The sequence below is a fragment of the Perognathus longimembris genome, chromosome 7 (assembly GCF_023159225.1).
Source record: "Perognathus longimembris pacificus isolate PPM17 chromosome 7, ASM2315922v1, whole genome shotgun sequence".
NCBI classification, from domain to species: Eukaryota; Metazoa; Chordata; class Mammalia; order Rodentia; family Heteromyidae; genus Perognathus; species Perognathus longimembris.
Window position 1 is genome coordinate 29,136,808 of NC_063167.1, and position 26,521 is coordinate 29,163,328.

At 47.2% G+C, this 26,521-nt stretch overlaps 1 protein-coding gene across 7 annotated transcripts in view; it reads right to left on the minus strand.

Annotated features, from left to right (window-relative positions):
* The window catches only part of Eri3 (ERI1 exoribonuclease family member 3), a 139,100-nt gene that overhangs the window by 21,661 nt on the left and 90,918 nt on the right, over positions 1–26,521 (minus strand). For 3 of the 7 annotated variants that reach the window (XM_048351136.1, XM_048351128.1, XM_048351135.1), the window contains 2 exons: positions 21,515–21,616; positions 4,338–4,470 (listed from right to left, as the gene is read on the minus strand). The exons of 1 other annotated variant lie outside the window; for it this stretch is intronic. In XM_048351136.1, coding sequence (XP_048207093.1) covers positions 4,338–4,470; positions 21,515–21,616 — 235 coding nt within the window. The remainder of the gene's footprint in view (positions 1–4,337; positions 4,471–21,514; positions 21,617–26,521) is intronic. 3 more of the 7 variants (XM_048351129.1, XM_048351131.1, XM_048351130.1) reach the window with 3 other exon arrangements.

Below are 26,521 nucleotides of genomic sequence, written 5' to 3' on the forward strand. Positions count from 1 at the left end.
AAAAGACCCTCCTCAGTCCCAGAGCAGAGAGGTTAAGCTTGCAAGCAGGACCACCCAGCAGGGCATCAGAGAAGGTTCCAGTTATTCACCCATCCAGCTGAAACCAACAGTCTGTGGGGCCACCCTGTCACAAGAGGAGGTTAGCTTTTACTGATATTTCCTGTGCACATTTCAAAGGAAGTAAAGGAAAGAGCCTAGGCCCTGCTGCAGAGAGGCTAAGTATGAAGGGCCCGCCCAATTATTGCCTCCTCAAATGCTATGACATCAAGTATGTCTTCTGTCCACTCACACTGGGAGGGCCAGGAAAAGTCCCAGAGGAAGTGGCTCCTAAAAGATGGGCAGGATTTTCCTGGGCCAAGAGGTGGAGAGCGAACGGCAACCCCAGAGAGAGAACTGTCAGAGCCAGAATGCAAACAGGCCAGCAGGCACAGGGCCCTGGCTCTCATGTATGGCAGTGCCTCCTTTCCTCTCCTCCTCAGTGGCCAGCCACATTGTGTCATGGTGCTTGTGTTTCATGCGATGCAAGGAAGTGAGACTGTCTTTGGCTATACCATCTCTTGGTAGCACAAAAACTAACACCATAAAAGCACTGGGCCAGCAGTGATTCAGAAATCAGGCTTGCACCTTAGGTGAACCTGGGTTTGCATCCTGACACCCCAGCTCAACTAGCTGTGTAACCTTTGGTAAGTCACTTATGTGAGCCTGTTTCCTCATCTGTAAGAACGGAATGAAGATGTCTGCCTTCACAAGAGTGTTGTGAAATGAAATGAGCTAATATAAAGTAACGTCAGTACTCTGCTGACCCTATGCTGAAATGAAAGGGCCACTCAGCAGTCTCCTGTGGAGGCTGCTCTGCCTCAGAGACTTTGGCCCCAACCGACAGAGTTCCACAGCCTTGGAAGTCAGGAGTTGTACCTACAGGCAATTCTTCCTCTTGCACATCCCACCCCAGCTCCGCCCTATGTTCCACATTCCCTAGGCAAACACCACACACAGGAGGAAGTGCCCTGCTTAGATGTCATGCTTGTGAGCCTCTAACAGTCTTCCTGCCCAGTGCTCCCGCTGACCTCCAACCCACCCTGGCCATCCCTGAACCAATGTCTCTGTCAGACTCCAGGGCCAAGCCCACAATTCCACCTGTGAGCTACATGGGGACAAGGGCATGGTGTCATCTTTAGTAAATCATTCCTATCTCTTGTCATAGGTCCTGACATATAGTAGGTGCAAGGTGAATGTTTAATGAAAGAAAGCTTTACGTGCTCCTTGCTTCTGTTCTTATAACCTCTACCTTCGTTCTGAAGTACCCAGGCCCTCCTGCTTACCTTACTTTGCCCTCCTTTTGGCCTCCCAGTCCACAGACTCTTCACTAGTCTTTCCTTACAAACTACCAGACTGCTCAGAAAGGAGGACAATTCTGAGTCAGTCCCCTTCCTAAATCCTCCTACTGCTCCAATGTCTCAGTATATATAACTATTTCACTGGCCCCCACCCAACCTACAGCCCTATCTCCCAGCAAGCCTCCTCCTCCCTGTCAACACCTCCACACCACTAATATCATCCCCCATGACACTGTGGGAGAACCAAGCAGACCCTAGAGATGGCTAAGTGTAGGACCTACATAAGCTTCACCCAGCATTACCCAAAGCTGTCTCACTACCCCCTCCCACCCCAATACATATACCACTCCCTACTCCGGGCTGGCAGCTCCTCACACAGTTAATTAGCACCATGTCACTGAGGACCAGCCTGAGTGGCCAGTGACAGGAGCTGACCCCTGACCCCAGGGCTAGGAAGCAGTCCACATCAAACTCTTACAGCGCGACCCTTTTAGCACGCATAGTAACTCAGGGCAGCGCCAGCTGAAGCTCATTAAAGCTGTCTCTCTGGTGCGAGGGCCATTAACCTCACTGCTCAAAATCCACACCTCCCCTCCCCACCTCTCCCAGCCCAATTAATGCCCTGCATTCTCCCTTCCTTCCAAACACCCTCACCCACACCTCAGAGCCAGCTGGGAGTTGGCAGGGCAGCCCTCTTCATTCCAAGACTATAAAGACCAAGTACCAAGAACTACCAATGCCCCAGAAGCCTCTGGTGTTGGCAAGCTACAGAGAGGGAGCTCCCTGAGCACCTGTTGTGGGCCAGGCACTGCCCAAGCCTCTCATACAAGCCTCTCCTGTGACCTCCCAACAGCCCTACAAGGCAGGGAGCACTGCCCCTCATCCAAAGTCCCAGGGTTTGACATAGTAAAACCAGAGCAGCCTCTTCATTCAAAGTCAAGACTTCATGTCACTCAGAGTCTTGAGCCCTTCCCCTCCCCACTGGGAGAGATAGGAGTATTTCCTTCTCTGAGGGAGAGGTTCCTTCAGGGACCTTAACTCCTAGTCAACAGTAGTGAACAGACAGGAGGGTAGCGCTGAATCTCATGGGGCAACAGGATGAGCAGAGGAAGCTACTTCTTAAAAATGCACCTGGAACACAGAAGCAGGACACCAACCTCAAGACTTTGTAGGATGTCTGACCCAAGTCCTGCTGTGCCTCTCACCATCAGATTCCATTTCTGGTAGGTATTTCTCCTCTATATGAATGTAAACCTTCTCTATCCCTCTATAAGCACTTACTAAGCACCCATCAAGAGCTATGTAGCAAACTGCCTAATTGTGAATAAGAGCTCTGACCTTACTGTTCTTTCATACATAGACTTTCTATGTCTCCTCAAAACCACAGGGAGGATAAATCAATGTTTTGAGGGGGGATGATAGTAGAGATTGAACTCAGGGAATCAAAAAATTACAACTTTTAGTCAGGCCTTCAGACTGCTTATTTCTGTTTATTTTCTATAAAATTTTATATTCCATTATTGGGAAGCTACTTGTTGATATCTAAACTTATTATCTCAATATACTGGGCTTTCTCATGCCCCAGGCCTTTCTAAATACATTTTCCCAAGGTAGAATGCACTTTCTTCATTTTCCTGTCGAGCAAACTTCTATTTATCCTTCACAGGTCTCAAGTGTCCTCTTCTCTGAGAAACTTCACCTAGCTGGGTTTGTTGGCTTATGTACACTGCACCAAAAAGTTTCTATGTGGGAATAGGAGCCAAGGAGGGTACCCCCAGATCTTAAGGCTTGTTGAATACTTCCTCTTTATTCCTGGGTCCCAGGAGAATCTTGGTATAGCTCAACAATAACGCTTTGCAGCATCCCAGGCATACAGGAGATGTAAATTACAAAGCAAAAACTACTTTGACAACTGAGAACGGGAAAAACTTCCTGTGGGGCAGTTTAGGTGTTTTTATCATCACCTTTAGTATGCTGACAGGCAAGTATCTCTTCTGGTCTTTTGTCTCTTCCCAAGTTCCCTCTGTATGCTCAGCACCCACGAGGCACTAATGAAAGTAGAATGGATAAAGGGGCCAGTATGTGCAAGGTGCTTCCACTTTCCTCCAAGGTGTTGAAACAAAGACTATGCTTGGTCAGGGAAGCTGCTTGAAAGCAATCACATGTACATATATGTGTATGCACACAAAAAAATACAGAAATGGACAAACTTTCTGATGGCTATACACACAAGCTGGTGGTGCCTTCCATAATCAGACACTTGTCCTCAGAAAAATACAAGTGCATTATTATCCACACACCCTCAGACAGATATGCACTATCATGGGCACATTATACTCAGACAGCTACACAGAGCTATACAGCTGAAGGTGTCACACACAGGCAGATACAATGATATATACAGACACATGCATACCGATGTATCAGAAGCTTACAGCCACTCCAATCTCCCCAGAGCAGGAACCCTCTTGAAGCTGTAGCCCCACCTGGTACCCCAAATGGCCCCTCCCAACCCAGGCACTATTCAATGGAGGCTGCTGCTCCTGTGGGGGAGTCAATACCCCATGGACGAAGCCATCGGTCAGAAGGACCTCGACTAATTAAAAGCTGGTAAGGTTTAAATAATTCATCTCCTTAACTCCCATTGATCGTCCAGTTTAGTGGCCAGACTTGAAACAATATTAAACAGCCTCCTCCAGCTCCACACGGGGTGTGGGGGTGGGTAAGCTAACATGTGCCTACATCCCTGACGACACTGCCCATCAGGGATGCAGACAATGGGGAAGGGGACCTTGACTTGTATCCAAAGCCACCTGTGATTCACCTAAAGCCCATATCCCACTGAAATGTTTTGAGAGGTCTTTTTCAATGGTCCTAATTCCACCATCCTTTCTCCAGCCCCCAGCCCCACACTACGATGAAAACATTGTTGGGATATTGAATAAGTTATATAAACCTTCTGCATGCCAGGGGACTGGGGCATGCGGGCAGGGGACTGACCGAGCTGCCAAGGGGATTTGTGGAGGGACTGACCAATGCCGCTGTGGGGCCGGCCTATGTGTTGCAGCCTGAGGCCCTTGTTCATGTCTAGAAGTCCATTCTTGGGCCAGCAGCCCATGGCGAAGCTGTAAGCCTGGAAGACAGGAGGCAAGAGTGGTTAACGGAGATCCTGACCCCTGAGCCAACCCCACTCACCAAGTTTCCTCCAGCCCCCAAATCTTCCATCCAATGTCTTGTGCCACCTCATGGGATTCCCTTCACTAGATTCCTTTGTCACTAACGCTTTCCCACCACAAAATCCCATCTGTCTTCAGAATCCCTTCTCTTGGGCTTCTTCCCATCACAGTCCTCTAACACTTTCTACAAGGGATCCTCTCTAGAAAGCTCCCCATTTACTAAAGGGGCCCTTGCCTCATCAGAGCACCCCTTCATCAAATAGCCTTCTGCAGATCTGCACATCTCTAGAGCTCCCAGAACTTTTCTGAGCTTCCTTTCCCTGGTATAACTGGTCATAAAGGAAGGGACCTGGAGCTCAGTGTATCCAAAATTCACTCCATAGTCAGGAATACTGAAGCAAGAGCTACCCAGTGATGTGCCTATGGTCAAGTTGCTTTTGACTCCAAGCAGGCAAGACTGTGAAGGGCTCTGAGTGCTATGTGGAGGAAGAGAGTGAGGTCATCTGGTTGACTTGGGAGGCTGTGAAGGGAAGAGTGGTACATGGTATGCATGTGTGTGTGCATGCATGCGAGTGTGTGTGTGTGTGTGTGTGTAAGTGTTGGGGGGGAGCAGATGCTCTGTTGAAGGTCAAGTGCTCACTTATGCATATTCAAAGCTGCCACCCATCGATCTGTACTTAATTGTTTTCCTGGGGTTGGGGAAGGAAGTGCTGGGGGCATCGATCTGCTCAAGCCCCCAGCACTCCATTGTCCCTTCCATTCCCTGTTGCACCACCAGCATCCTCCTTCTGAGGGGAACAGAGGCAGGTTAGGGACAACATCTTCCCTTATAGGCACGACTGGCCTGATGTCACACATAAAGGAACTGACCCAGAGAGGAGAGACTTACATGGGTTAGAACACTATCAAGGCTAGATTGGACTTAGTTTTGGCTTCGCCTACCGACAAATTCCTGGGCTTCTGCCAGTGGGCCTGGTAGTTGACTCTTTAAACATTACCTAGCCCCTTAAACACCAGGCTGCCCTTCTCCCAGTGGCAGGAAGGCGACAGCATGTGTTACGGAGGCTGTGGGGATAAAGCATAGGGGAGTTCCTAGAAGTTCATGTTGGGCCCAATGATGAAATCAAAAGGATATGTTCAGACAGGCACTACAGTGCCCACAACTCACTGCTGGACCCACAAGGTCCCCACAGGAGAGGGCCCAGCACAGGGTCAGATACAAAAGACAAGAGGCTGGATACAGTGTCTGTGTCAGGTTCCAGACCATGTCTATCCTTCCTTCCCGGCTGCAGGAACCAACCTTCTAGCCCCAAGGTCTAGGAGACGAGAAGTCAATGCACTCAAACTTCTGTACCTTCCCAAACCATTTTCCTAGACCATGAAGTACCAGCCAAAGCCCAACTCCCAAGTGACACTCCTCCATGGTCTCACAGGCCACAGCTGTACCCAACACATAGGAGGATAAGTGTGGGACTCAAGGGGTGAGTGCTGGCCTAGAGCCAGGGCAGAGCCAGGACACAGGCATCAAGGAGATGTGACCAGTGGGCGAGGCACAGCCAGGGGGAACCGCTGTGCATATACAGGCTGAAGCTGGAGCGCAGTGGGCCAGAGAGCAGTGGCGGCTGCCTTTCAAGTACTTTAAAATCACTTACAAAGGCCGGATTAAACGATCAGAAATTCCATTTAATAGGACAAATAAAGAAATAACAATCTACTCTATCAGCCTGGAGAAGGCAAGCTGGATGGGTTTTTTTTTCCCTCGAAAAAGGAAAAAGGGAAGGAAGGGGGAAAAAAGAAGGATAATGTGTGTTTACTCAAGCAAAGAAAAAAATATTTAAGTGATGTCGGGGAGAAGATTGCAGTAACTAGTGAAGAATAACATCGTCTACTTTGCTGTCAAATCACACCCGAATTTCAGTAATAGATTCTCGGCTGACACTCAATTCAATTCGAAGGTGATCCTGCTTTATCCCAGCCCATCAAATATTAAACACTTGCATTAGCAGGTGCTGCCGCTTCCCGGCTTAAAGCGGCGGGCGGGTGGGCGGGCGGCAGGGCTGCTGAGAGCCCCTCCACTCTGCTTGGGCTCAGGGACAGGGCAGCTCAACGTTATCTGCACGTCATCCTGACTCTTATCGCAGCTAAAGCGGCAAGACCACTCCAGATAACATTAGACGCTTGCCCCGATGCGTCACCATGATTAGATTATTATTGTAATTATGACTCCCAAAGATCCTCCAAAGACTGAGATGTGAACAAGGGGGATGGAGGGCAGAAGAGCCCAGGAGGGCCAGGGTGGACCTGAGTAAGTGGGGGTGCCAGGAAGGGGAACAGAGCTACCCGGTAGGGTGGCAGGCGAGGGCTGCCTGACAAATGCCTTTCAGGAATGGCTGTCTAGCTTGTCAGAGAGCAGGTGAGATGAACTGGTGTCTCCAGTGTGGTTGAGGGGTGATGCCACGCAGTTCCACATTCCCAAATAAGGCCTGACAACCCATTGCTGCCCTGCCACAGGCTCATCCGGCACTTCCTCAGGGAGTGGGATGAGTGGAGGAGGGGTGGCATGTGCACGTGGGTCTGCCAAGTTCCTAATAAGAGGGATTTAATTTTTACAAATGCTGCTTCCAGCGGGGCCTTCACATATCAGCCAAAGTCCAAAATGATATTAAAAACGGTTAATTAAAACTGCTCTCTTTCAGTCTGGGCTCTCCTGCTGTTGCCCCTGCTGAGAACCCTAGCATGTTTCCCTCAGGGACTGACACACTCTGTTAGAGGCTACCCTTTGGACATGACAACTAGCCTAGGCCTAGAACCAGGGTCCAGCACCACTAGCAATCACAGACAGCAACCCAGAGGACACAGAGGGTCCTACAGCACCCTGTGCTCCTGATGTTATTTCCAAACCTTTCACATGTACTTCCTGTACATGTGGGTATCTGTACCCACATACCCCAGTACTCATTTCTGAAGCCCTTCCCTCTCCCCAGACATATACACATGTATACATGCAAACACATGTATATATATATGTATGTATGTAAGTATGGTGAATATGTATATATCTCATGTGTGGCTCAACCACATACACACTCACCCTCCCATATACACCTCAGACTCTCCTTCAGGGATTCTGCCTACCCTGCCATTCCCTGTTCCCTCCAGATAGCCTCCTTATGAGGTTACAATTGTCTACAAATCTTAGCAGAGGTGGTATGAGTTCTATCTCTAGGAATTCTGGCTGGGTAGTCATGCTGGCATCTAGGAATCAGGGAGGCTGAGACCTGTGGGTTGCCCATGGGGGACAATGAAGACAGGCAGGCCCATCTGGGGGGAGGGTGAAGGATGCAAGGAAAGCTTGCTGGAGAGAAACTGGTACTGGAGACGGCAGAGAACAGATGACGGGATAAGACACAGCAAGGACAAAGGAGAATAGGAGAGGCAGGAGGGATCCTCTTTACCCCTCCATTCCCCCTGGCTTCCTCTCTCTCTCTCTCTCTCTCTCTCTCTCTCTCTCTCTCTCTCTCTCTTGCCTGTGGGGAATGGGGGTATGAGGCCCAGAAGCTGGTCTATCCTTCAACCTTGAATGGTGGAGGGAGGACTCTGTTTTAAGAGCCCCCTACAAGACCTTGTGCCTAAACCCCCTTCTCAGTGTTGGTTGCAAACTCTCTGGGTACCGCTTCTCCAACTGTACCTCTCAGCTATCAGGGTCCACCTGCCCAGCTAGGCATACCTAACTCCTAGGGTTCCTGACCAGAGAAGCTTTGAGTCCTGTCCACTCAGGCACCGATGCTAAGCCACAAGGTCAGACAGAGCTGGGCTAAAAGATGCTGTGTCTACCAAACTAACTCCCTCCTAGTCCTATGCCAGGCAGGCACGCACACTTTCCTTCCCCTGGGCTGCTGTAATTTCCATGCGCAGGGAAGCAGGTGCCGAGCTGTTCCCGGCTGGCTTTCCCCTCTCGTGGCTCTGCCCGCCTTGGCTGCTGCCCCATTAGCTTAGTGGCCAGCCATCTGCGACGGGCCTGCCTCACAGCCCTGCTGTAGGCGCGGCGGGTGGCCCCCTGTGTAACAGGGAGCTTTGCCATTAGCGCCTTTAATATTCTGACACCTCAGCACAGCCTGCTATTACATGCAAACGCTGATCGCCCTGTGAAATTACATTGCTGGGCCTGCGAAATGGAATCGTGTATAATCAGCCTCCTCCATGCACTGTCAGTCCCATCACAAACACGGCGCCCAGCAGCTTACGGGGGCTTAGCAGCTGCGACAAGTGTATTGGGTTTAATAGATGAAGTAGCCCTCAACAGCAGCATCAGATTCTTCAAAGAGGAAAAAAGAGGCATCAACAGCTGCTCTGGTGTCTCTGCCCACCCACATACTACTGATCAGGTATCCAAGAGTGGATAGATGCCAACTGGGCAGGGTAGTGGTTGAGTAAGGGGCTAGCACTCAGCTCAGACAACAGACAGAAGCACAGCATTTTATGCAACTTCCAGGAGACCCCAAGCTATCAAGCCAACACCAGCACACCTAGCCTACTCAGCATCTACATGTGGGGAGAAACAGGCCTCTAGCTGCACCTCTAGATGACTCATCACCCCGAAGCAGATGGGTCATTTCCTAAAGCTAGAGAATAAATCTAACCACCTGTTATCCTAAAACCTACCAGAGAAGGCAGTTCCCTAGAGGGCAGGGAGAGGAAGTCTGACAGATGTAAGCACTATCTAGTTGTTCATACAACTGACTAAAACACTTTTCTTGGGGGGGGCGGGTAGGGTATTGGGGATTGAATTCAGGGCCCTGTGCATGCTGGGCAGGTGCTCTACTATGACCAACTCTTCATTATGCAGTAAGCCAAGTTTCAGACCGTAAACACTGAAATGTGGTATGCAATGGGTACTTAAGAGCATACTAGGCAATCCTCACAGAAAGGCAGTAAGTCCAAAGAGCTCGAGAGCCAAGAAACATATTTCACTGCCACCTCTAGCTACCCCTGATGTCATGTAGTCTTTGAGAACATCTCTTCCTTTTACAGGTTCAGTTCAACACCAATTGCAGCAGACCGTTTCCTACTGATGGCTGCAACACTATCTCCCATTCCCATTGTTTTACATTATGGCTAATATAGCTGTCACCAAAAGGAGTCAATGTTTCCTCTTTTCATCTGGAAACAAGGTGGGCTCTTGTGAGTATTTCAATAGAGGAATGCAGAAGTGTAACTTTAAGGCTACTACAGAAATACTTAGGCAGCTATCACTTCAATTGCTGGAATACTTTCCCTAGGGCCCTGATCTGCTGTGTTAAGTAGTCACTGTCCTGAGGCAGCCATGCTGTGAGGAAGCCCAAAACAACCCAAGCAGAGACCACAGAGAGAAGCCATGAGACCTGGTGAGGACAGAGATGCTCAGCCAGCCAGCCCCCCACTGCTCCAAACACACAGTAAAGAAAGGTCTAGTTACTTCCGGCCTACACTCATACGAAAGAACTGGAACTCTCTTATAATCAAGCCTTCTCTGGATTCCTGACTCACAGGAACCACAGAGATAAGTTGTTTAAACCACTAAGTTTGGGAATTACTAATGATGTAACAATAATAACTGAAAACCAATACTTACTTCTGGATATATCGTGTATATATCTTTTTGTTTTGTTTTGTTTTTTGCTAGTCCTGGGGGCTTGGACTCAGGGCCTGAGCACTGTCCCTGGCTTCTTTTTGCTCAAGGCTAGCACTCTACCACTTGAGCCACAGTGCCATTTCTGGATTTTCCTATATATGTGGTGCTGAGGAATCGAACCCAGGGCTTCATGTATACGAGGCGAGCACTTTTCCACTACACCATATTCCCAGCCCCTGTGTACATATCTTCAAATTCCTTTTTCCCGCTGCTTCTAGACTATTCCTCTTCCTTGGGGACTTCATTCCAAATCATGATCATTCTGGGTATTTTAGTGTCTATAGAATACTCAGCCCAGGAAATCTGCCTCTCAATTTTTTTTTTGTAGGGGTGGAGGGGTCGGTCATGGGACTTGAACACAAGGCCTGTGTGCTGTCCCTGAGATTTTTTGCTTAAGACTAGTGCTCTACCACTTTAAGCCACAATGCCACTTCTGTTTTGGGGTGTTTTGTTTGTTTGTTTTTGCCAGTCCTGGGGCTTGAACTCAGGCCTGGGCACTGTCTCTGAGCTTCTTTTGCTCAAGACTAGCACTCTACCACTTGAGCCACAGCACCACTTCTGGCCTTTTCTGTTTATGTGGTAGTGAAGAATTGAACCCAAGACCTCATGAATGCTAGGCAAATACTCTACCACTAAGCCACCTTCCCAGCTCCACTTCTGTGTTTTTGAATAGTTAATTGGAGATAAGAGTCTCAAAGGGACTTTTCTGCCCAAGCTGGCTTTGAACCACGGTTCTCATATCTCAGCCTCCTGAGTAGCTAGAATTACAGGTGTGAACCACTGGAACCCAGCTGCCTCTCAATTTCGTGACTCCTAGTGCTCATTAGTGATCTTTTACAATAAGTTTCTTTTCTTCCTACATCTGCCTTCTTTCCCTATGGCCATACCAGGGCCTTCTTATCACCTAGAACTGCTTTCCCACTGAACTCTCACAATGGCAGATTCCACTGCCCCAGGTACATATCCTTCCAGCTTCTGTACATTCTCTCCCTTTACTTCTGCTTTGTCATCCCCCTGTCCCACCCCCCACCCCCAATCCATTTTCTGGCCTCCACCTCTTTTCTAGTATAGTAATAAGCCTGGACTCTTGAATCTAGTATTCCAGTCATCCACTTCCCAGGCCAACTCCCCTATCCACTTATTCTGCACACCTTCCTTCAAACTCCCATGACTTTGTGTTCTTTATTTGTAACTGCTACATCTTCTTTTCTTTTCTTGTTAAGTAGTTGTATGGAAAGGTTTCAAATCTATAATTCAGGTTATGAGTACAAAGCATCTTGATCAATGAATGACTGTTTTTTTTTTGCCACATTTGCACTTGAGCTAAGTGATGACAAAAGTCATAGTTATGTGTATGAAGTGGCAACAACAGATTCAAAGATCACAACCTTGGCAATCCTCAGTGGCACCTAACAATTTTACTCCCCTCCTGTTTACACCAAGATAATAAAAGATAATAAAGGATAATAAAAGATAATAAAGGATTTCTAACTCATTTGCACCCTTCTTTGCCTGCTACTTTACTTCTCCTAACAGAGGGATACCTCACTTCTGTCTAAGGCTAGTCTCATACTTGGGCTTTACCTATCTCCCCTTTCTACCTCCTCAGGCCCTTGCTCCTTTCTAAATCCTTAACTTCATCTCTGTTGGGTCCTTTCCCTTTGCCTTAAGCATATACGTGTGGACCTCTACCATCTCCATCTTTACTTCTCTGAGTCAATTTCCTTTTTGAAAAACAAGGATAATAATAGTTTTAACTCAAGTTTATGTGAGGATTAAATGAATTATTGTATGTAAAGTTCCTAAAATGGTGTCTGGCTCTTTGGAAGCTGTGTTAAGTTTTAGATGATGATGATTATTATTATTTTGTGCAGGTCATGGGGCTTGAACTCAGATCCCAGGTACCGTCTTTGAGCTTTTGTGCTCAAGGCTAGCACTCTAGCACTTTTTTGGTAGTTAACTGGAAAAGTCTCACAGGCTTTCCTGCCCAGGCTGGCTTCAATCCACGATCCTTAGATCTCAGCCTCCTGAGTAAGTAGGATTACAGGCATGGGCCACCAGTGCCTGGCTTGGATTATTTTTAAAGTCCTCCTTTCACTCCACATCTTCCTCTAGTTACAGCCCATTCTTCTGCTAGCAACCCCAAATTCCCCCAATTGTTTCCTTTCTCCTTCCTCATCACTCCTTCAAAGTCCTTGCCATAGGTTTTATCTCTACCATGTCACTTAGCTCCTGCTAAGTCAGCTAGCCTTGCCAGGCTGCCTTCATCAATGATATTTTGGGGTTCTTACCTGTCTATAAAACTGTGAAGCCTACTCCATCTCTGAAACTCCTTGTTCTCTCTACCTCCCTTCTACCCTTCCTTCTTTCTTTGGTGGTACTAGTTTTTAAACTCAGGACCTCATGTTTCCTAGGATGGTACTCTGCCACTTGAACCATGCTTCCAGCCCTGCTTTTTTGGGGAGATGGGGGTCTAGCAAATTTTTCTGCCTGGACTAGCCTTGAGCGGTGAATCTCCAGATCTTAGAACCCTGAGTAGCTAGAACGATAGGTATGAACCACCACTATCCAGCTCCCTTTGGTTTTCTGGATGTATTTTAACTTCAGGTTTCCTAGCTCTGCTCTGCCATGTTCCTCACAAACTCCTAGATAGCATCCCCTCTGTCTTCTCTTCTTATTTTACCCTACATGCTACCACTCCCTTGGATGATTTTTCTCATCCCTAACTCCCAAATCTGTATTTCTTTCTGCCACATGTACATTTTATTGACTACTTAGAATATCCACCTGGATTTCACAAAGGCATTTGATTCTCACTGTGTTTAAAACCCATCTCAGCATCTACTTTTCAAGCTGCTCCTTCTCCAAGGGATCCGATTACAGAGAAGGTCATTACCAGTGAACTGGTCTGGGAAGCCAGAAATGTGAGGGTCAATCTGGACTCTGTTCTCTTCCTTATTGCCATTAAGTCTTACTGTCATTTTAATACTTCCAGCTCACAAGCAATTCCTTTAGCCTTAGAATGTCATTGCCTTTACCTGCTTTTTATCCTAATTTGGATATTTCTTTCAACCCACAACCCAAAACTACCTTTCTTTACTGTCTCTTCTGACTCATCATGCTTTAAATCCACCCATCATCTGAGCAGCACCTATGACATTTGTTTATAAATATTACCTCATTTTGCTGGGAGATACCAAAGGGCCAGGGTCCTACCTGTTCTCTCTAGATGGTTTCCACTGAGGAAAGGGAAAAGGAGGGGAGAAGAGGAAGAGACACCTCTTTGGTGTATTTCTTTTTGTTGTTGTTTCTTCGGTTTTTAAGCTGAGTTTCACTACATACCCCAGGCTGGCCCTAGAACTTTTAATTCTCTTGTCTCAGCCTCCTGAGTGCTGGGATTAGATATGCCTCACCATATCCCGTTTCTTTGGTTATACTTCTGCCAAGCATGAAGGCCTAGTTTACAGAGCTGTGATTCCTGAAAATCCTACCTAGTGCCCTTTAGGAACCACTGCTGCTCTTGGCCAGAAGAAAAGCAGCCTCTCGTTGTCATAAAAGACCTCTGACTCCTCTGCTCCCTTTCTGAACTCTCTGGCCTAGCTGTAGCCCCACCCCATTCCTCAGGCCCAGCAGAGGCTTGGCCAGCCCACCTAGAGCAGTAAAGGGACAGCCTTTTGCCTCAAGCGATTATAAACCCATCTTCACCTACCCCAGTAGAGAGCTCTGTTGTGTGTACAGTGCTTTCTGGCTACCAACATACTTCCGGGGCTCCAGAGCTGCCACTGCCTCTGTCCATCAACAGGACTTGAGTGGGATAATTATCTCCTATGTGTACTTAACCTTACTGCTCACTGCTTACGACAGGATGGCTGCCTCTAATATGCTGGGCCACAGGTCCAGGTTTCACAGCATTTGGTATTGGGGACCAAAGATAGGAGGACGGCTGCCAGCTCAGTTTGAACCATTAGGGTCCTGAGTATTTGCAGGTGGAGGAATCTTTCTAATCCCACACCTCTTGGATTCACTGCTGAGTCAGAAAGGACTTAGGGTCACAGAGGTTTCTAGGAAGAGAACAAGGTAAGAAGCTCCTGAGCCATGCTGCCTGAGCTTCCACAGAGGAGAGCCCCTCCTGCACTGTCAGAGGCTAAGGCAGCAGGTCAGTCTAAACCAGCTGCCCAGGGTAAGAGCTATGTGAGTTTTCTTTGTTTTCATTACAATTTCCTCTTCCACTGCTTCTCTTTAGCCAGCCCTTTCCTCTCCGGGGTTCTGGGGATTGAATGAAACACCACCCCCGGCTCCAATAAGTGTATTTCAATTACATCTGTCACTGCATAACGATATAATGATATATCATGTGATATTAAATCCATGGTAATCATATCAGGGATTTTTTTTAATCGTGCACTAATCGCATTATTACATCTCTATAATTAACAACAGGAGGTATGGAAATTCAGTTAAGGCAGTGGGCTCAATGTAGTCGCCCACCCCCATCCTAGCTGCCCCTAGATTAGAACTGGGTTAGGAGCCAGACTGCAGGGCACTAGCAGACTGGGCCAAAGTCCTCACCTTCCAGCGTTTTAGTACCGAGCAGAGCCTCTAGGCTTTGGGGCTGACAGACAGTCCATACTGAGACCAAGATATCTGTCTATCTTGAGATAGAGACCACACAGAGAGGCCCAGCTCAAGCCTTCCAGAACTTGTGCCACAGCAACACCAAATGTCTCCATGGGGAATGGTGTTACCTTCCTTCAAATCAGCAAGGACCTCAAAAGTGTTTCTAAGGCACAGGGCAAGGCTTGGCCTCCAGCACCAGAATTCTTCCAGCTACTGTTATACATACTGCTTACCTACAAACCCAGCCATTTGACAGCTCTCCACATCACCAGGTTCAGCAGCTGTAATGTGGTCCCAACAGTCCTGAGGATAGCTGTACAAACACAGCTCTTCCTGGGGCCATTCCTCCAGCTGTTTCTCTGAAGTCTGGCCCTTCGCATTACATGACAAGTGGGTTTTTTGATAACCACTGGGTTGTTACCCTATCCCCCAAACAGTCTAAGTTCTTATGTCCTCCCACCCAGGCCTAGATGGATAGAGGAGGGGCAAGGATTGCGCTTGAACTATGTGGAATGACCCTGTCTTTCCCCCCACACCCCTTCCTGATACTGAGCTGTTAGGGCTAATCCCCTCAGGGGTGTCAGAACCAGTCTGTAAAGCAGAATTCTGTGTTTCAAGTCCAAAGCTTTGAACCTGGCATGTAACTAGTCCTCAGTGAGGGGCAGGCATTTTGCTAAGTTTGACTCTCAGAAGTTGGACAGGCCTGAAGATAAAAGAGAAAAATCATGTCCTTTTTCCTAATAAAAAAAAAAAAAGAGACACTAATAGCAGTCAGCACTTAGGCAAAGCACTTTAAGTTTCTAAAGTGCTTTCCAAATTAAAATATAATCCTTTATAGAGCATGTGACACCACCATCTGCCTACCCCTCCTACATGAAGGTATGTGTACACTTGCACACAGCACACATACCTTTGCTTTCTTTCTTCCCAGGGGAAAAAGAATGGTAAAACATTTGCTCCAGCTCCTCCTGCCTCTAGACTGGATTGCATATGGAATGCTTTTTTGGAGGAGGTAGAAGGGGAGCAACTACTCTGTGCTAGAGGAAACCCAATACATGAGATACTTAATCAAGTGGGCCATACCAGTGCCTTCAAGACACTCTTGAGCTAGAAGGGAGACATATTAAACACATTTGCAAAACAATGTAGCAAGGGTCAACATCCTGCAAGAACCCCAGGGGAGAAATGAAGCCTGGAAAGAAATCCTTGGAAAGGACCCAGATGGCCTACAGGGGTACACATGTGAGGTAGGGTGCCATCCAGGCCAGGTATTCAGTTTAGTGATCTGAGTAGAGACAAGAAAGTCCTAAGAAGGCAGATGAGTGGCAGGTGAAAAGGGATGGACAAGATCACACAGAAGAATGAAGCCATAGAATCAGATAAAGCTCTTCTCTGATGTTTGAAAAAAGGAAGGCCGAGAGATAAGACTGAATACTGGAGCTTCCAGAGCTAAGGTCCAAAGAACCTTCTCTCTGAAACACACCCAACATCTTGGTCCCTTGTACCTCCCTTTGTCATATCAGTTTTTGTAGTATTCAGTCAGACCTTGGAAGCCACACTAACTCATTTACAACAGGCTAGGCTATACATGCTCATATAGCAACAGAGACACAGCACAGTCCTCAGACAGCTTATAGTCCACTGGAGAAAGCAGATGTTAACTAATTATCAATATAAATGGTCATTAAGTTGTGGCCAAAAGAAGGGCTCAAAAAAGAAATATAAGCAGTCAAGACAGGACAGAAGAGAGGAGCTTGACCTAGTTGAGAAATACTTCCCCCAAGATAGGCAAGCAGAAATTGACTGAGGGTGGGGAAGTGGGGAGTACGTTTGGGCCAAGCTAAGACCCCAGCACTGGGAAAGATTAAAATCAAATCAAAGCTAGCATCTTTGAAACACATAAAGCAAGTATGAAACATGGCTGATCAAAGTGGCAGGTGATACAGTATAGGCAGGGCTTCAAAAGACATGTCAAGGATTTTTATTCCTTCCTAAGGCCATCCAAGGGCTTTCCCTTGTCAGAGAGAATTCAGGTGATCTAGATGTGGTAGCATGTGTCTGTAACCTCAGCTACTCAGGAGGCTGAGGCAGGAAGCCCAAGAATTTGAGGCCAGTCTAGGCTACATAGACAGATCCTGTCTCAAAAAAAATTTTTTAATTTTTAAAGAATCATTGAGAGGATATGAATAGAAAAGTCTCTTCAGGAAATAGTATATCCCTAGAAACAAGGAACTTAATTACTGGATTTTCTAGGTTCCTTCTTGATCTGAAGTTCACCATACTGGAGGGACTTCAACTTCCAGGTTTATTTCTGCCCTGTGTCTATGCTTATGCTATTCCCTATCCAGAACACTCACCTTTCACCCACTCCAACCCCCTGCCTGTCTGCTAGGGTACCACTTTAAGGGAGTTCCTTTCTTAATTTCTTTCTCTCCTTCCTCCTCTTCTTCTTCCTCCAAGTCTCACCTCAACTGCCACACCCAATTCTCTCAACAGTACTTTGTTTAATCACTTACCTCATTTGCATTGGTACCCTTGGCTAATCTAGGAACTGACCTATCGCTGGCTCCCTGACCTCTGATAGCCATTTCCAAGGCAGGATGGAAGGTGTACAAGCAGGCAGATGCTGTCCTAGGCTGGGGTCTGGGTCCCATTCCCTCTGTCCACAGTCGGAGAACTCGACAGGCCTCCAGTTAAAAAGGGTGCTAAAAGCAATGATGTCTCCAAGTGTGATGGGAGATATTTGTGTCTGCTTTACCCTTGGCTTTTTGCTCTGGTTCAGGTAGGAGTGGGGTGGGCCGGCTGGCAGATCTGAGAGCGCGGCACGCCCCAGCGGGCAGGGCACACAGCGCGGAGGAAGGCGCGAGTCAGTCTGGAGTGCTCCCCATTTATCAAGCTCACGCAGGCCGCCAGCCGAGCGAGTCTTTCTATCATTACACCTCTCAAAATCCGATTCATACCACTAATCCTGCCTTCATTCTCCCAGATTAATAACATCTCTTTCAACCTTCACAGTGTGATAAATAGACAAAGAGAGAACAAAAGGAGAGACAGAAGAGAGAGAAAGAGCTGGAGCAAGTCCCCATAATAGAGAGAGCTGAGAAAGAGGAGAGGGAAAAAAGGAGAGCGAGAGAGAGCAGGCAGCGGCCAGAGACTGCAGCTGCCTCAGAGAGCGGCTCTGAGGAGAGCTGGCGGCTGCGCCCCGCTATGCGCTCTGCTCTGTCCCCAAAGAGAAAGAAAGGCTCGTTAACAGCGCCTTCCTGCTGGCACTTTTGTTCAAATTCTTTTCTTCCCTTCCAAGCCTGCTTTAGGTCAAATTCCATGAAAATGACTCTCCTGGCTTCCTGGTCTCTTCCCATCCTCCTCACCAGGCCCAGAAAACCAACCCAGACCTTGGCAGAAGTCTGGGTACAGAACGGGCTGGGAATGGTTTAAAGGGTAGGGCAGTCTTGCTTGGGATGCCAGCTGGCCTGGCTCAGAGGCAGGTGCAGAAGCACACCGTGTCTTAGGCAAGTTCATCACAGCTGCTAACCTGAAACCACACCCATCACTGACCTGCTCTTTTGGAATAATGAGAATAGAAACAGAAAGAAAGGAAACATTGGGGTCCAATCCCTAAAGCACTGTCATTCATACACACACACACACACACACACACACATATCTTGCTACAGGAAGACTCCAGATGGCCCAGTCTAGGGTCCCTATCCCCACTCAGCCAGATGGTGAAGGCAGATACCCCTCATGGTTGCTAAAGCAAAGTTTGGGCTATACTTCTAAATGAGGGTGGAGAAGTATGACAGAGACAATAAACCCAGTGAGCCCCAGTCCTATCATAACCTAAGTGATATCTGGCATAATTCCTGTTCTCTGCTCACTCACTCAGAAGCTCACTCACACTTGTTCCATAGCACATCGCCACTATTCTGCACAGACCCCGCTGAAGGGCATCCTTCTGGATGCCATTTGAGTTCTTTCAGAGTAATTCAGTTACTCACTCTTTTGGGCTCTGTAAGGCAACACCATCTACCCTGTAGTAAGCATGCATTTCCCTCATTCCCTGAGAAGGTCTGTCTTTTGACTTCCCTATTCTTTTTTTTTTTGGCTAGTCATGGGGCTTGGACTCAGGGCCTGAGCACTGTCCCTGGCTTCTTTTTGCTCAAGGCTAGCACTCTGCCACTTGAGCCACAGCGCCACTTCTGGCCATTTTCTGTATATGTGGTGCTGGGGAATCGAACCCAGGGCCTCATGTATATGAGGCAGGCACTCTTGCCACTAGGCCATATCCCCAGCCCCTGACTTCCCTATTCTTATGTCCAAGTTGCCCATAGCTCTTCTACTCTCTGTGACTCTGTCCAAACTAGCCCTAACTAAACCCTGTTTGGCCATCCCTCTGTACTGCAAAATATTCCTATTCCTAGGCTGCTAGCCAGCCTGGTCCAGAGGGAGGACAGAAGTAGAGCATGCCAGGAGACTACAATGTCCCTATGCGTGCACTGCTTTCACAGCCCATGAGTCAGTGGAGGAGGGCTGCAAGCTTCCTGAACCACTTCACCTCCCAGCACACACATGACAGGCTGGAGGCTGGGGAGAGGGAGGTGCATGCAGAAGGGCATCTTGCCCTGCCCAAGCCAGCCCAATAGGAGAAGCCTTCCAGGACTCAAGTCTTCTACTAGAATAGGGAGCCTGGTGAGTGGGAATGCCCTGACACAGATCCAGGGTAGAAAGCTGGTGGTCTGTTTGGAGGCAAGTCCTATCTAAGGGATCTTGTACAGACACTTTCTACGCTCTTTCCTCCACAAAGCCTGCTCTTCCTTCTGATCCCATCTCCCCCTTCAGCTCTCCTTCTGGACCTGAGTGGTTGCCACTCACACCAATCATTCATTCCTGGGACCCCATCACTCAATTCTCAGGTCTACCCAGTACATCTCCACTTGGGGTAATAACTTGAAATCTCAGAGAAAAGGAAGCTTCACTGGGCCCATTTAAAACAAACAAACAAACAAACACATCAAAACAAACTGCAGGGGGCTGGAGATATGGCCTAGTGGCAAGAGTGCTTGCCTCGTATACATGAGGCCCTGGGTTCAATTCCCCAGCACCACATATACAGAAAATGGCCAGAAGTGGCGCTGTGGCTCAAGTGGCAGAGTGCTAGCCTTGAGCAAAAAGAAGCCAGGGACAGTGCTCAGGCCCTGAGTTCAAGCCCCAGGACTGGCCAAAAAAAAAAACTGCAGGGAGAAAAGATGCTGAAATGAGTGGAGGTAGTCCTTGGGATCCCTTTCACAAAAACAACAACAACAACAAAACAAAAAACAAAACAGAAGTTCCATTAACCTTAACTTAGTCTACACTTCTCTTCCGTAAGACCTCCAGGATCAGATACTTGCAGTAGTAAGGGATAGTGACTGATGTTCCTCCATGAGCCCAAGGGACCCAAGGAGGTGAGGAGAGCGTGAGAAAAAAGAAGGGTGAGAAGAAGAAAAAAAAATTATACAGTTCTGAGCCAGGTGCTGGTGGCTCACACCTGTAAACCTAGCTACTCAGGAAGCTGAGATCTGAGGATTGTGGCTCAAAGCTAGCCTGGGCAGGAAGGTCCATGAGACTCTTATCTCCAATTAACCACCAGAAAACCGGAAGTGATGCTGTGGCTCAAAGTGGTACAGCACTAGCCTTGAGCAAAAGAGCTCAGGGAGAGCACCCAGGCCCAGTTGAGGACTAGTATTCTCTGCAGCCAACCTGGCCTACCAGTGCCCTAGCCTTGGGTGATAAGCGAACCCAACTGGTGGCTACATAGGCCCCCATTTCCTCAAAGCCCATGGTCACAATAAAGTTCCAGAAACATGAACCCTGAGCCCTTCCTTTCCTAAGAGATAACATCAGCCACTGTCAATCCTGCTGCCTGCCTGTATCTATGGCTTCCATCTCCAAGGAACCAGGCAACTTACAAGACAGTTTTTCCAGGGCTTCAGAAAGATCCTCCATTTCTTACAGACCTGCCTCTCACAGAAGGACAAGCTCAGCTCTGAAAAGAAAAATCCTGCCAGACCCTCTATCCTCTGCCTCCATCGCTAGTCCTTACCTCATATACACTCTTGCTTCTTCCTTTCTTTGCTTCTTCCAAAGTTTTTTTTTTAGGTCCAAGTTCGGTGCTCCAACTCAGTACCTGACATTTGTGCTCAGTGGCTGGTGCTCTGCGAACTGAGCCCCAGGTCCAACCCCATCTTCCAACTTCTTTAGGCTTCTTTTAGCCCTTTTTCCCCAGAAGTGAGACTTCACTGCATGTTTGAGGGACAAACCTCAGGGGAGCACTGCCCTTCAGTTAAAGAAACAGCCATAGACCCCAATACGGGACCTGTTAGGGATCAGAAAGGAAGTCAGCCAGAAACTAAGAAGTTTCTGGTAGATTAAGAAGCCAGACCCCAGAGATGCTTTCCCTTTTGCCCCAAGTAACTGGTTCTAGAGCTCATTCCTCCAGGCAGCCAGCAGCCCAGAGCAAGAGGAGAAGTTGGGTCCTAACGTGTAAAAAGCTCCAGCAAAGCAAAATCATTTACTCTTCAGTGCGACTGCTCAGCAGAGCTAATAAATCTTGCATGAGCAGGGCCGATTCTAATTTCCTAATATGAAAAGGCATTTGGATTGAGAGAGAGGGGGAGATAAAAGTGATTGAATCTCCAATAGTCCAGGTTACTGACAAGAAACATCCTGCTCACCCCGAGAGAAGGATGGCAGCACCCGCCTGCCTGCACACACCCATCCGTTCTGCCCCCCTCTTGGCGCGATACATCTCCGTCTCTTCTATTGACAGGACGTGGCTTTAAACACAGTTACACAAGTTATCATTTCTGCCTTCTGATCAATCTGAATTTTCAGGACAATTACCCTCTTAATCAATGATTGCTATCAGCAGCCCTGTGCCTGGACGGATTTCTCAGCAAGGTAATCATGCCGCCAGGCTGGACGGCGTGTGCATAGGCAATGAAGCTCCGGGTGGGGTTTCCTCCCTCCTTGAGTCCCCGTATCCCAGAATCACCGTCAGTATTGAAGACAAGGACAGCAAAGTGTGAAGGCCACTTCAAGGAGTGGTGGGAGTAGAAGGAAGGGGAGGGGGCCCACTTACCAGTCAGCCTTCTAAACTACCTGATTACGGAACAAATCCATTAAAACCCTAGATTTACTGCCCACCACCCTGACGCATCTTCACATGCCCTCCTGCCATCACTCCTACCTCCTAATTAGCCTAATAAAGCCCAATTCTAATTATAGGCCCAAACTATTAAGGGTGAATAAGTGCAAAGGAAAGAGAAATATTGGCTTTACTAGTCTCTCAGAAGCTATTGGTCCTCCAAGTCCCTTTTCTTCCAACAACTTGATTGTTATCAGCTAACTAACTGGGATGGCAGGGGTAGCCTCTTCACCCTGGCTATCCACGCAGCAGAAACTATTACAAAGCCAGCCTGGCCTTGAGCAAAGAGGCCTCTAGTCCAATGGTCGTTCCTATAGTGTCTTTGCACAGAACAGCTCTCTGTGCACAAAACAATCCAGGGCCCCTCAGAAGAGGGAAGAAGACAGAATAGTAGAGTTTATGTGTAATCAGCTACAGGCCATCTTAGCCACCCTGGAGGCAATTCAGAGAAGTTTTTCCTACCACCATGTTAGGCAAGGACTTGAGAAGCCAATAGTGCAATAAAGAGCTCAAGGATGCTGAAGTGAACTTGAGCTCCAGCATGGGTAGCAGGTCTGTGTACTGTTACACTTATGGCAGAGAGAGCTATGGGATTAAAATGATCCAAAAATTTTGCTATTATATCCTGAGGGAGTAAAAGCATTGTTGGTGTGTGTGTGTGTGTGTGTGTGTGTGTGTGTGTGTGTGTGCGCACATGCACGTGTGCATGCCTGTGTGCACATGTGCATTTCACCATCCTGGGGTTTGATTTCAGGATATAGGTGCTAAGCACTCTCTCTACCACTTGAGCCACAGCTCCACTTCCAGCTTTTTTGGTGGTTAATTGGAGATGAGAGTTTCACAGACTTTCCTGTCCAGGCTGGCTTTGAACTGTGATTCTCAGATCTCATCCTCCTGACTAGCTAGGATTACAGGCATTCGCCACCAGCACCTGGCTTAAAAGGCTGTGTATGTGTGCGTGTTGGTGTGGGGGGGGGGGGTGAGAGGGAAGAAAAGGGAAGGGGAGATGGGGGAGAAAGTGGGGAGAGGAAAGGGAGAGAGGGAAAGAGGGAGAGGGAAGAGAAGGGAAAGAGGCAGGGAAGGTGGGAGAAAGAGTGGGAGAGGGGGAAGAGAGGGAGAGGGGGAAGAGAGGGAGAGGGGGGAAGGAAGAGAGGAGAGGAGGGGGATTAGAGAAAGGAGAGAGAGAGGAGGGAGGAGGGAGAGGGAGGGGAAGAGGGGGAGAGAGGGAGAAGGGGAGAAGGGGAGAGGGGAGAGAGTCAGTCCCTGGGCTTTCTTGCCCAAGGCTAGTACTATAACAACACTTGAGCCACAGCTCCACTTCTGGCTTTTTATGGCGGTTAACTGAAGATGAGTCTCACAGCCTTTCCTGTTTGGGCTGGCTTCAAACCATGATCCTCAGATCTCTGCCTCCTGAGTAGCTAGGATTACAGGTGTGAGCCATCAACACCAGACCAGCATGTGTGTTTTTATTCACTGACATTTAATGATGGCTACCCATGAGATAAGTTGTGAGGATACAGAAGTTACTCCCATTTTCACAGAGACCATAATCTACTCAGACAGGTGTTTTGTTTTGTTTTAAAAAGCAAAACTAATAATGTGAACTTGAATATGAATGTTTACAGAATTACTCATAACAACCAAAACATGTAGAAAAATTTAAATGTCTATCAACTGACAAGTGAATAAAGAACATACCCATAAAACAGAATATTATTCAGCAATAGTAAAGGACTGATTGATACATGGTACAAGAAAGAAGGAAAGAAAAAAAAAAGAAAGAAAGAAAGAAAAGAAAAGAAGAAAAAAAGAAATTCCCGGAATTGCCAGACTAGGCAAATCTATAGAGATTCTTTAGGGCCAGGGTGTTTTAGGGAGAAACAGGAAGTCACTGATGATGGAATTTAAGAGAGATAACGTGGGCTGGGAATATGGCCTAGTGGCAAGAGCGCTTGCCTCCTACACATGAAGCTCTCAGTTCGATTCCCCAGCACCACATATATGGAAAACGGCCAGAAGGGGTGCTGTGGCTCAGGTGGCAGAGTGCTAGCCTTGAGCGGGAAGAAGCCAGGGACAGTGCTCAGGCCCTGAGTCCAAGGCCCAGGACTGGCCAAAAAAAAAAAAAAGAGAGAGATAATGTGTTCTACTTAGATAATGATGGTGGGCATACAGCTCTATTAATATACTAAAAACAATTTGTACATGTTAAATGCATTAACTGTATGATATATGAATTATATCTCTATAAAACTAACTTAAAAAAAATACTTTCAGCCGGGTGCCGGTGGCCCATGTCTGTCAGCCTAGCTCTCAGGAGGCTGAGATCTGAGGATCTCAGTTTCAAAGCCACTCTAAGCAGGAAAGTCTGTGAGACTCTTATCTCCAATTAACTGCAGAAAACTGGAAGTGGTGTTGTGGCTCAAAGTGGTAGAGTGCTAGCTTTGAGTGAAAAACCTCAGGGACAGTGCTCAGGCCCTGAGTTGAAGCCCCATGACCAACAAAAAACAACAACCAAAAAAAATTTTTAGAAATCCATACTTAGGGGCTGGGAATGTGGCTTAGCAATACAGTACTTGCCTTGCATGCATGAAGCCCTGGGTTCAATTCCTCAGTATCACATAAACAGAAAAAGCTGGAAGTGGTGCTGTGGCTCAAGAGGTAGAGCAGTAGCCTTGAGCAAAAAGAAGCCAGGGACAGTGCTCAGGCCCTGAGTCCAAGTCCCAGGACTGGCAAAAAAAAAAAAAATTCATACTTGGGATTCATAGACAGGATTGAGAAAGATAGGGGAGAATGATGGGAGGAGTGCCAATCAATATGCATTGTATTCATAATGTAACTTGTTGAATGCAAGCCTCTTTGTACAACTACTTAAAACAAACCTACTATTATCTCCTGGTAATGCTAACTACTCAGGAAGCTGAGATGAAAGGACCTTGGTTTGAAGCCAATCCAGGCAGAAAAGTCTGTGAGACTTTTATCTCCAATTAACCAGCAAAAATCTAGAAGTGAAGCTTCCAGCCTTGAGTGAGAAAGCCAAGCTGAAAGTGTGAGGCCCTGAGTTCAATCTCCAGTATCAGTACCTGGCAACCCACCCCCCACAATACATACTATTATCAAAGAACAAACAGCCCAGAGAGGCTCATCAATAGGAAAAAAGTCAGGGGAAGCTCCACCACAGTGCCTAGTACTCTGAAGGCACTTAGAATAGATGAGTGACAAGGGAGTAAATTTTCACAGAGGATATAAGAAGTTAGGTCTTAAAGGACACTCTACTGGAATGGAGCAAAGGACTTTCTAGGTAAATGGAACAAATATAAATAAAACTCTGAAATGTACCATAAAGGCCATGTTGGCACAGTTGTAAAGGTGTGAAATGGAAGGTCAGGTTAGAGAATTTATACTTTGTTCACAGTAGACATCAAAGTATTTTATTTTTATTTAAATTTTTATTGTTATTATAAAGGTTATATACACAGGGGTTACAGTTACGTAAGTCAAGTAAAGAGTACACTTCTTTTTGGACGTCACCCCTTCCCTTGCTCTCTCCGTTTTCCCCTCCCATCCCCACCTACAAGCTGTATTGTTCATTTTCAACATAGTGTCTAGGGAGTACCACTACTGCATTTGTTCACCTTTTGTCCCTCAATTTCATCGAGATATTTTAAGTAAAAAATGCTAGTACAGGATAGTTGTGGCTTGGTGATTCAGGCATGTTATACTTGAAAGGGCATTAAATGTGGGTCTTGCTATCTGGGGTTTAGATCTGTAAGTCTTTCTAATAACTTCTAATAACCAGCAAGGACTAGGATTTTGTCTGTTTTGCTCACTGTTTTCTCCTCAGTGTATAATACAGTGTTTGACTCAGTAGTACTCAACAGAATGAGTGAATGGCTATGTTGAATTCAATCCCATTTGACAAACATTTATCTAGCACCTTATAGAGCATGAGCTCTTCAAGAGTAGGGTCCCCTGTCTGATCTCCAGCCTCATATTTCTCATAAGTTGTTTGGCACAGAGAGCTGGTGCTCAATCTGTTGTAACTCCCTTCTTTCTTTTGGTTTAGGAGATTTCCTTATGGCCCAATAAATATTTGGTAAGCTCATGACTGTGTAACTGAAGTTGTAGGGATGGAAAGCTTCAGTAGAACAATATGAGCAGGTGGTGGTGCCCATGGTCTTTGCCCCACAGCAAGACACAGTGCTCTAGGATGCCAACAGACAATTCAGGTCATAAACCTGGGGAAGAATGAAATAGGGACTGGAAGCCACTCCTGCAGGCCATCCTGCATCCAAGCCAGTGGGTGTACTTTAAGGAAGGAGGCTAGCAGTGAAAAGGTGGAAACCTAAGCTGTATGACTGACAGGTAGATGGAGAGGGGGAAGACCTGGATCTAATTTCCTGAGCACTCTGTCCGGACTCTGAAGATCTGGCATTTCCATGTTTTCTCTGGTCAGAAGAGCCCTTCTGACCACAGTATAAAGGAGCTCCTCAGTTTCCCAACCCCCAATTCCTATAGGGCACTTCCCCCTCCCTTT